Source organism: Egretta garzetta, unplaced genomic scaffold (genome assembly GCF_000687185.1).
Source record: "Egretta garzetta isolate BGI_Z169 unplaced genomic scaffold, ASM68718v1 scaffold46, whole genome shotgun sequence".
NCBI classification, from domain to species: domain Eukaryota; kingdom Metazoa; phylum Chordata; class Aves; order Pelecaniformes; family Ardeidae; genus Egretta; species Egretta garzetta.
The window spans coordinates 4593126-4603863 of NW_009260268.1; the positions used below are offsets into that span (position 1 = coordinate 4593126).

General features: G+C 38.9%; 1 protein-coding gene across 4 annotated transcripts in view; it reads right to left on the minus strand.

Moving 5' to 3' along the window:
- Nucleotides 1–3369: 3369 nt before the first annotated feature.
- SORBS2 (sorbin and SH3 domain containing 2) overlaps nt 3370–10738 on the minus strand; it is an 83564-nt gene continuing 76195 nt past the window's right edge. For all 4 annotated transcript variants that reach the window (XM_035897795.1, XM_035897796.1, XM_009642416.2 and 1 more), the window contains 3 exons: nt 7129–7178; nt 4215–4321; nt 3370–3431 (listed from right to left, as the gene is read on the minus strand). In XM_035897795.1, coding sequence (XP_035753688.1) covers nt 3370–3431; nt 4215–4321; nt 7129–7178 — 219 coding nt within the window. The remainder of the gene's footprint in view (nt 3432–4214; nt 4322–7128; nt 7179–10738) is intronic.

Genomic DNA, 10738 nt, shown 5'->3' on the forward strand with positions numbered 1-10738 from the left:
CACTACAGGTTTTCCTGAAGTGTCAATGACTTGCAAAGAAAAAAAAATAACCAGAAAAAAAGTGTCAATGATTAGCAAAGAGGATGCTATTTCACCCCTTAACCATCCACAATTTTTATATTAGTGACCTACACCAACCAGTTATTAGGCTAGCTTTTATAGAGAAAAGACTACTAAAGCACCATACTTTCTACTTCTCACGGTTCTTACAGGCGTATGGCACAAAGCGGTGCCTCAGTGATGTCCCAGATCCCACACTGGGTCACTCAGCGAACGGAAAGGACAAAGCAATGCAGACAACCTTCGATTGTATATCGTGGTATTTGGTTATAGGGCTGTAAGAATTGATGCGTGCGGTGGGTTTAAGCTGATGTCTTAGCACTGGGAGGGCAGGTTTACCTCAGAAGAACAGTACTGACTAAATTAGGCCTTGTCCAAATCAAAAGCATTCCTAGCACTGACAGTGTTTATACTGAGAACAGTTATCTGGTGGAGTTTTCACAGCAGTCCCTGGTCCTAACCTTCCTCTAGACAAAGTTAACTTTTTACGCTACATACTTGTGTATTTATTTAGAGGTGGTGGTGGTTTTGCATTTTCCAGCCCAGCTATAGCAAAGACCAAAGTGAGCATGACTCAGACTTGAAGAAATAGGTTATTCCTGTCCAAAGGCAGGTTGCTGTAGCACTGCATCCCTCAGCAGTAGGAGTACAGCACATGCAGCCTTTGGCAGGAGGCAGCCTGGCAACTGTGGGGCTTGGAGAAGAAGGACCGAAGAGCCACGCAGAGGCACTAGCAGTAACTGTGTTAGCAGCTAGTGGGGAAGGAAGGGGCAGGGGAAGGCTGCTGCTTGCTTGCTTTGCTTCTTGTTGCAGGTGTTGGTTTTATTTGAACAGTTGTTCCTTGCCAGACTGAGACATTAGTATGGAATGATTCAGTTTTGCAGGCAGAATCCCAAGATGCTCCCCGAATATCTGTATTCTCCTTAAATCTTGCTTCTATGCTGTCGCTTTAGAGAGGAGCTCTTCTTGTGCTTTTGTTCAAGGATTAGGGCATGGGAGCTTTTGCCAGCTACAAAGGGCTTACGATCGTGTATTTTACCCTTGTGCTTCTGGAGTGAAGGGTGGCTCTGGTGACAGCCAAATCATCTCAAATTAGCACAGTCCATGCAGAAAGTCCGTAACCTTGCTTTTGCAGTCAGGTGTTTTAAGGATGGATGACAGTGCAGGGGACTACCTGAGAGCTGTGTGGGCAATGCTTGTAGCCCACACATGTAACTGGTGTATGCTTGGTGGTGGAAAAAACCCCTCTATACAAGGCAAAACTTATTTGCATATAAGCTCGAAGTGTTAAGCGCGTTGCAACACTTAAGTAGAATGTTATTTGTATTCTGAGAAATGATGGGGGAAACAGTTGTGTACTCCAAGCAAAATTTATTAGAAGTCTATTCAAGAAAAAAAACCACAGAGACCTTTTGCTTGTAGGAATTCAAAGTCAGGTACCTGAAAGCCAGGTATGAAAAACCTGTATTTTTCTAAAATCAGATACAGAGTAGAAACAGTACTTTTTAAATATCACAGGCAACAGATATTTAAGTCTTCAATCATAAATGGCATCAAAGATAGGTATTAATCTCACAGCAAAGCTGCATGCAGATCTAGTTTAAAATCGAAAGCCTTTGAATATAAAGCTTTTGCCATGAAATCTGCAATAATAAAGGTATGCTGCACAAAGATGTTTCTTTACCTTTGTCTTAATGACATTTCTCAGTAATAAAGACATATGTACATTTAGATTTGGCTGGTAAACCATATTTTAATTAATAAAATTTTGCATAAAATGCTATCTTACAGAATTGCACTATCCAGAGGTGCTTATGGTAAATAGAGCAAGAAAAGAAAAATGCATTGAAATGTTCTCTATGTAATAGGGTAAAGATCAAATAAGGAACTTAATTTTTTTTAAAATCAACAACCAAATGGCTCTGTACAAAAAAGCAAACATATGTACAAAATGCTACAGAGACTACATACATTTTGATAATTTCAATCCTTTACCCATGAGAAATGCAGTAGAAGCTTTTGCCATCTATAAGGTGCTGAAGAAACCAAATCTAAATTTTTATTTTTATAAAGCCATAGTCATTATCATCCTGTGCCTTAATTTCATTTGCTATTTACGCTTACCTTTACTTATGGAAAAGGTATGTTTTCAAATACTTGTTTCATTCTGGAAAAAAACCCAAACCACCTCTAAAATGTATCAGTTTTAATACTTGTGACATTTTTTCTGTACTAAATTCCTAAAAAGAATGTGTAACTCGGGTTTTGTTAACACACACATATATATTTATATAGTGAAATAAATCAGTACATGATACTTGTGAATATTTTTCAGGTGGCTATGTTAGAACAAAACCCCAACCCAACAACCCTTTGCACTAACACTGTTTACTTCCTGCTTCTTAATTCCTGTGATACGTAAAACACTAACCTCTCAAATTTCATGTTGCTTGCTATTACGACATTTTGATTACAACCAGTTAATGCCAGACATCAGTAGCAAGTTATTATTGTCTATGCTTGTATCATCGTCTGTCTCTTCATTAAATCCTTTTTCCTGAGGTTTTATGCCTCTTGCACTTCTTACCTTTTAACAGAAAACCCTACGGCTTTATTAGGGGGCAAAAACGGAAAAAAAGGTTTAGCCAATACCATTGCACCTGTTCAGAACACTTGGAGTTCTTCCATTTTTCACTACGCTTGCTTGAGATTTTACAATCACTGTGCATATGTTACAACATACAAGTGCAGGCAAAAGAATCTATATTATAATTTGTCATACATTGTAAACCAGTACAGTAGGCAAACCTGTGATACCGCAAAGTGAAAGCAACAAATGCTGCCGAGCTAATAAGAATGTGGAAACTCCAAGAATTTTTTTAAAAATAGTAAACAGCAACTTCCCCCTGCATTACACGCATGCTGAAAAAATCCCATCAGCCTTGGTGATGGCGCCACCAATGTCCAAACCAAGAAGAGTTTCTCCCCCTCCCCACCCCCCATGGCCATTCAGCTCTGTACCTGTCATCGGGCTCTTCCTATCAGGTTTCAAATGAAAAGACTTTAAAGCAGGGAGTATTTAAATGTTGAAACGCTTCCTCTTGTTTCAGAAAAGCTTAGTTATTCACACTGTGGTCGTTGCTGTAATACTGCTGGAACGGTTTGGCGAGTGGAATGGGATGAGGATGAACTAGATGGCCTCTACTTGAGGCTGCAAGCAAGAAAACAGAAGGCCAGCGTAGCATGTTTTCTAGCAGCTTTATGCAGATGTGTTGCAGAGATGCAGCATAAATAAGTAGGAAAAAAATTTCACAGCCTCTTGACATAGTTTCCAGGGAAAGTACCAAAGAATTTGGTTCTTCTCGAGGTTCCTGAAATTAGAAGCAATAGATGAAAGATGGGAATAACAACAGGAAGTCACTATGTAAGCATGGCCTTCAATTTTTATGTTTAATATTGCACAAACAGAAATATTTACAGTTGTTTGTAACATAACATCAAAAAGTTATTTTGAATTTCATTTGTGAGTTTTAACAAATTATAACTGCAGGAAGGAGAAAGCAAAGAGAGGCACATATTTAATTAGATTGCTAGGCCTGATTAAAATCTGTGCTAAAATTTTGACTTGGTACACAGAAATAATTTCATTTCAACAACATCAAGTCTATTTAAATAATTAGAATTTTTGAAATGCTGAGTTAGATGATTAAATTAGCCACTGTGTACATAAGGGTTTATGGAATGATTAAGCCACCTTACCTAGGCCTAGTTATGAAATCTCTGTTTGGTAATACTCGGTTCTCACGAGCAGTCAATGCTGTAGCTGTATTCATGCGAGTAAGCTTTACGTTACCTGGTCTTTATAAAGAGAGCAGTAATACATAGTCCGTTTTGTGTCACGTGAGAATGACAACAGTGCTGTACCACAGACTGGAGTCAATTTGTGTCCATCAACTCCAAACGACACGAGTGAAAAATTGCTCACTAATTTCAGCGGATTTTGTTTGGGATTTCTCCTGATAAAGCCAGGTTCAGGTTTATTACACTGAATACCAAAAATTAGTTTGTTTAAAACACACCAAGCAAAGAGGGCAGCAGAAGTCAGAGGAAGAGAGAAAAAAAGATAAAATAAAAGCAACCAAACTAAGACATACCCACAAACCATCCATCATCACATTTTTCCATCACATCAATGACATCTCCCTCTCTGAGCTCCAATTCATCTTCGTTCCTAGGAGTATAGTTATATAGAGCCTGAAACCTTAAATAGGACAAATGATGCATTTTAAAAAGAAGTAAGAATTCTTTGCACCTTTGCTGAAGTAAAGGACCTGGCTTAAACATTAACTAATGAGTAACACCTCTTGCAAATACAGGGGAAAAAGGTTTATTTTGCCTGGTGGACTTCGGGGCTGGGTATGTATTATAGTAAATAAATAAAGCTTTATCAGAAAAATAACTCATCAGACACTAAAGACTCAAGGGACTCAAGGCAAGCCTGATGGCTCCTCAACCAGTTAATTTAATCAGCAGAGCAGGGTGCCACATGGCATCATCACAGTACTTGGCCTCCTCCTGTAGTGGGTGGAGGAGGGTGCCCGGAGAGTGGCTCGCACCCACTGCTGCTGTGAGCAGGGACATCCCCGGGCTCCTCAGCAGCGACTGCTGAGGTGAGACTTGGCACTATCCGAGCTCTGCACGTAAAAATGGTGCCCATGTCTGTGGGGAAGGTGGAGAATAATTGCTATTTGGGAACATACAGCCATAACCCCTTCTCTGGTTAAAACTGCCCCTGCTATACATATTAAAAAATGCCTCTGACAGTGAGGAAGAGGCTTGAATCGGATCAGGGGTACACAAGGATGGAAACTCAAACAGTATTCAGCCACTGACTTGTACCTCCACCCCAGCCAGGGGCTGCAGGTTGAAGGATATGAGGTGGATAAATGGAAAGAGGTATGAGATTGCTAAATTTATCATCTTTCATTCCTTGTCAGCTTTTAATTGAGTTTCACGGAATTGAAAGAATGGCACTAAACTCCTAATAGGGGCAACTGAAGGTGTTTGGGTTGACAGCCCCTGGGAAGATTGCTGCAAAAGCCCCTGAGTCCTGCAGCCAGAACCTGCCTTTTTTTCTAACCATCTGTGCCTCTAACAATTGCATCTGACAATCATGTCTATTTTTCCCTCTTAACAACAGTTCTCTGACTTTAGAACCTTAATGCCATTACGCTTCCCCACAAAACCCCCAAATAACTCCCCCTTTGATGTGTGGGTACTGAATTAGCTCTGTATCATTCAGGCAAAGTTTCCATGGCTTAAATGAGATGTTTATTTCATAAAAAATTCCTGCTCCTGAAAGTCTCATTTGAAAACCCTATATACAGACTGGTGTCGGGCTGAGTGTAATGATGGTCTTTTTGAATAAACCACATTTATTTTTCAGATCGCTGGCTTGGAGGAAAAAAGACAAGTCTTCCAATAAAAAAATTATCTTAATTTCTCGTGACGGGTGGTTATCTCCCCGAATCTGAAAAGTTTAATTTTATATTTTAATTGTACTAAAAAAATGGAATGGGACTGGTTATCTAAGCAATTACCTCTGGTAATTCGTGTAGCAGGAGTCAGAACAATCTGTACAAAAAATTAAATGGCAATAACATTTTCTGTCATGCTTATCGTTATTCCAGGAAAGCAGAGCTATGATGATATTCCAAAACTGATTAAATGCAGGTTCCAAAGGTACAGGAGTTGCAGATGTAATGTGTCACGAATAGGACACAAGCCAATTACTTACTCAAACACACTAACAAGAACTTCCCAGTTAGTTAGCACTCTTTGTACTTTAGAAATCTAATCTTAGTCATTTCTAGATAATCCATTTTAATAAATCCTTTGTAGTCATTTCATTCTCTCATTGCTAATCTAGGAATTTCTTAAAGATGAAAACTACTCCCATTTACAACACTAACAGAATGCACATTCAAGACAAAGAATGGTTGGTTGGCAATTTAAATGTATTTCTTAATTTTAGGAATAAGTAACTTTAGTCATGAACTACTTAACCTATATTGAACAAAATTAATTAGATCATTATTGTTTACAAAACAGAGTTAGGTGCTTCAAGTATGCTCAACAAAACCAACAGGAGCTTGAGAAAAATGGTTGTAGTGAGATTAAACCCAGAATGTCCAATTTTCACTATAGTGGTGCAGTTATTTGGTAACTTTTTTGCCCCTCTTCTCTCTTACCACTTCTTCCAGTGACTAACAGGTAAGCTTTAAATTATTTTTAGATGCTAAGCCTTAGTTACATTTAGGAGAATTCATCTGATTGGGCATACTCCAATGCGCTCTGCTGCTAGAGGAAGAATGGCTACTGGTTTCAGTGGTCACTGAAGCAGGACCTGAGTGCAAGACTGGGGAAAACAAACAAACAAATCGAAACACTCTTGCACTGAGCTTCCATTCTACTGTCAGCACTGAAATAGCCTGATGTGTCTTATCCCAAGTGCTTACATTGTTTGTGAAAATAAGACTTGAGATCTAGGTGGTTCGTCAGTTTTCAGAAAGGCTTTCTTGTATAGATTTTTTAAATTGCACATGTAAATTACACCAAAAAGTGTGAGCCTGGGTTCCTGTGATGAACTTTATCGAGTTATTTTTTTTTTCTCTCTTTTCACATCCAGAACTGTTTCTGAATAATTTGTGTCAAGTCAGTAAAAGCAGATGAGTTGAATCAAAGTTAAACTGCTAACTGGCATTCTGCCGAGATGTAAAAGAGAAGAGAATAAAAAAAGTCAAACTTCACTTTTACAAAATTATTATCCCTTTTAAGTATAAATGATGGAGAACTGTAAGTTGGCATGTCTGTCTGAGTCTGATGTAAATGAAACAACTAAGGCTTTTCCCTCTGGGACCTTGGATATTTTCCTACATCATACAGTTATCTGTAAACTTCTGAAGCCTCTTCATAATTGTACTTGGCAACTTAACAAAGTACTTGACGATGTGCTGGCTATTGCTTAAATGTTAGGTTTTTGGTTTAGTAGACAAGAAGTATACTTACGGTTCCCCCCCACTGTGTATGTTTTCATGAGCAAGCACAGGGCGCTGTGGCTGAAATGAAATGATTTGAAATGTAATAAAGATTTATAGTCTAAGGTCCAAATAGTTGGATAGGGGCACGATATGTAGTTGCTTGAGAGTTCATATTCTACCTTGTGTAAAACACACTCCCCCCCCAGCTCACGACAACTTTTTAAGAGACAGGGCAAGCGACAGAATCTTGACAGGTTTAAAGATCTGATTTTTGGAGGACAGAATGAAAACTAAAACAAAACTGTAAACTTTATCAACAGTCCATTCTATTTATAGTAGAAACTGGAATAGAACCCTGCTGCCTCTTCACTGTGAAACAGAAATAGCATTAGAAAAATCAGATGCAACTGATGAACATTGTACATTCCTTGGGTGAAGTATATTTTTAGATAAGCAGAAATAAAATCTCCTATACGTAATGTCAGAACTTAGAATATTCTCTGACAAACAACATACCAATTTACATTACACACACACACAGATACCAACTTGGCAGGCATAACATGCTATGCTTTAAATAATTCTGTTTCATCTCACGGGGGACACAAAGCCATGCAGGCTGTTGGGAAGCAAAGAGCAGAAAGAATTTTTGAAAGAATGCATGTAATTGTGTGAAAATAACAATTAACACTTTTACTTCAGAGGAAAAAGTAGTTTGTATTTCCAGTGCAAAGCTTTATGAAAGGAACTACTTTCCTTCTTAACAGAGGACTACCTGCCAGTAATATCCAATAAATCTGGAGGCAATGGTAAGGAAAAACACTAACCTCCTGCAGAAACTGTATCCTGCTTAGAAAGGCACTGACTTATACCGATTAGAATCTGGCTGGGGCCAGAAAGAGTGCAGGAGCAGCTGCTTGGGAGAGCTCTTGGGTGTGAGCAGTGATCGTGTTCTCTGCTGACTGAGGATGCCCTGTGGTCGTGCAGTGGAGACTGGCAGTCTGATGCAAGTTTGGGAACCGTGTCTGCCTTGGGAGCATGGATATTGAACACAGCTCATAGCATTTTCTTTCACGAATTGACTAAACTGCAATCTGACCTTGAAGCCATGGGATTTGTCTTATTGCTCCATGGTTCTCTCTTTCCCAGGTTTGACTATTTCGGTTCATCTTGCTTCAGTTTACTCCTGAAGATGATGCAGTCTTCCATGAGAGAAGGCCGTGGTAAACAACCCACAGCCTGATGATATCAACTGAATGTTAAAACGCACTATGGTTCCCCCCTCTGCCCCCCTCCCCAACATCTCCAGGTAACACTGAGGTAATTAAATTTCATTTCTTTTCATGATGTTTGTATGCGTACATGCAGAAAATATTTGTGAACATTCTCCACTTCATCTTTACAGTCTGTAGAGCATAATTTTAAAAAGGTGAATAAAGATGCAGGCAGGTAGATTACAGAACCTTTATCCATATTACTGACAGCTAGGTGGAAAAGAGGTTTTCAAAAAATGTCCAAAAAATTGGTTTATACTCTTTCACGGTCTTCTCTCCCTCATTTAACTCTCCTCTGCCACTGTACAAGAAAGATGGATAATTTTTACCGAAGAATCTGACAATGAAGATTACATATTAGACATTTCAGTTCTCAGTAAATCCCCTTCAACTGTGGCTTGTCAAGCAAGAAAAGAATATTCCATTGGGCAGATTGCTTGGTATTTGGATTGGAACCTGACCTTATTCTCTGTTCATCTTTCATCAGGTCTGTAACTGAGCTGAATGCCAAAGACAGTCAGAGATGCAAGAGAACTCAGCTGAGGTTAAAGAATTTTCTTGCGAACAATAAAAGTCAGTGTCCTAAACAATACTACAAATGATTTAATGCTTTGAACATATACCAAGCTAGGAAGAAATTAGGTAGGTTGAAATTATCTTTTTTTTCTGTATACGCTTCGACGCTTTAAAATGTTTTATTGCTAGCTAACTACTATAGAAATAGATGATAGAAAATCAAGGTGAGTGAAGATTTTCAACTCTATGTTACTGCTACAGAGAAAACTGACAGAATTAGAATCTGGGAAAACTAGGTTGAAGTAATCTGTGCTATGTCTGAACAGGGGGACCTTGGAACGCTCGCTCTCTCCAAATGCATTCCTCAGTAGTACCCCAGCTGAACACTGGCTAGAACGGGGACTGTTGCAAGGTCTGGCTAACTGCGCCCGAGAGAGATCATGAAATGCATCACCCTGTGGGTAGCTCTGGGTGCTGAGGATTTATAGTTTCAAGCTACAACTCAGTTCGCTACGCTATCCTGTTTCCTGGGAAAAACTGTAGGACCTCATCTCCAAAACATTGAAAACCATGGCGTCAAGTCAATGGTCCCTGTTGTACACCTGATTTTCACACGATTGATGTGCGCTTGCATATAATAGTTCTGTTAGTCCTGGACATGCAAATCAGGTGTACAATTTGTACTCCTGTAGTTTTGAAATTGAAGTTATAAATGCACTAAACATTGACTGATGCAGACCTCTTAATATATTGATTACATCCCATTCATTTGGAGTAACACGCAAAATTAAAATAGGGCTTAATCCCTTTTTTATGGATCTTATTCCCAGTGGGACTTCCTTTGGGATGGTGTTGGTCTGCTACTACAAGAATCCTGGCCTTCCTATGACTGAACTGTCTCTCTTCAATGATGAAGAAAGCAACTGTCCCCTCATTCCTGGTAGTAAACAGAGGCCTGCCAAAAAGCCAAGACTTCGAAAGTTACACAAACCTGCATATCTTAACTTAAAATTCGAAGTTTTAAAAGGGAACCACCAGACAGACAATAACCTAAAATCAGCAGCAACAGCATGGAAAACAGTTCATCTTGTTATCAGTTTTAAGAGCTAAATGTTAAGAAACCGATGCAGAGAATAATTTAGTCCTAAACTGAAAGTAAAACATAACCCAGAGATTCTTACTCTCATATGGTTTGGGTTTTTTTTTCCCCCCATAATTTAGAACACCTTTCTGAGCCAGACACATGCAAACTCTAAAAAATCTGACTTTCTGGCTAGGTAAAATTGTTACAGTTATGGTACTGTTATATTACAGCTACGAGGGGGAAGGCTAAAGAGTGCGACACTGTGGAATAACAGTGTTGGGTAAAGAGCAGAGTATTAAGTGAACATAACATAGTAGCAACAAAACACTTTGAAAAGAAGGACATGGATTCAAACCCAAGAATTCAGCCTGTGTACAAAAACCTGTATATGTGCTTGCGAACAATAAAAGTCAGTGTCCTAAACAATACTACAAATGATTTAATGCTTTGAACATATACCAAGCTAGGAAGAAATTAGGTAGGTTGAAATTATCTTTTTTTTCTGTATACGCTTCGACGCTTTAAAATGTTTTATTGCTAGCTAACTACTATAGAAATAGATGATAGAAAATCAAGGTGAGTGAAGATTTTCAACTCTATGTTACTGCTACAGAGAAAACTGACAGAATTAGAATCTGGGAAAACTAGGTTGAAGTAATCTGTGCTATGTCTGAACAGGGGGACCTTGGAACGCTCGCTCTCTCCAAATGCATTCCTCAGTAGTACCCCAGCTGACATCAAGAAGCTTTCTCCCTGTTTTCTTT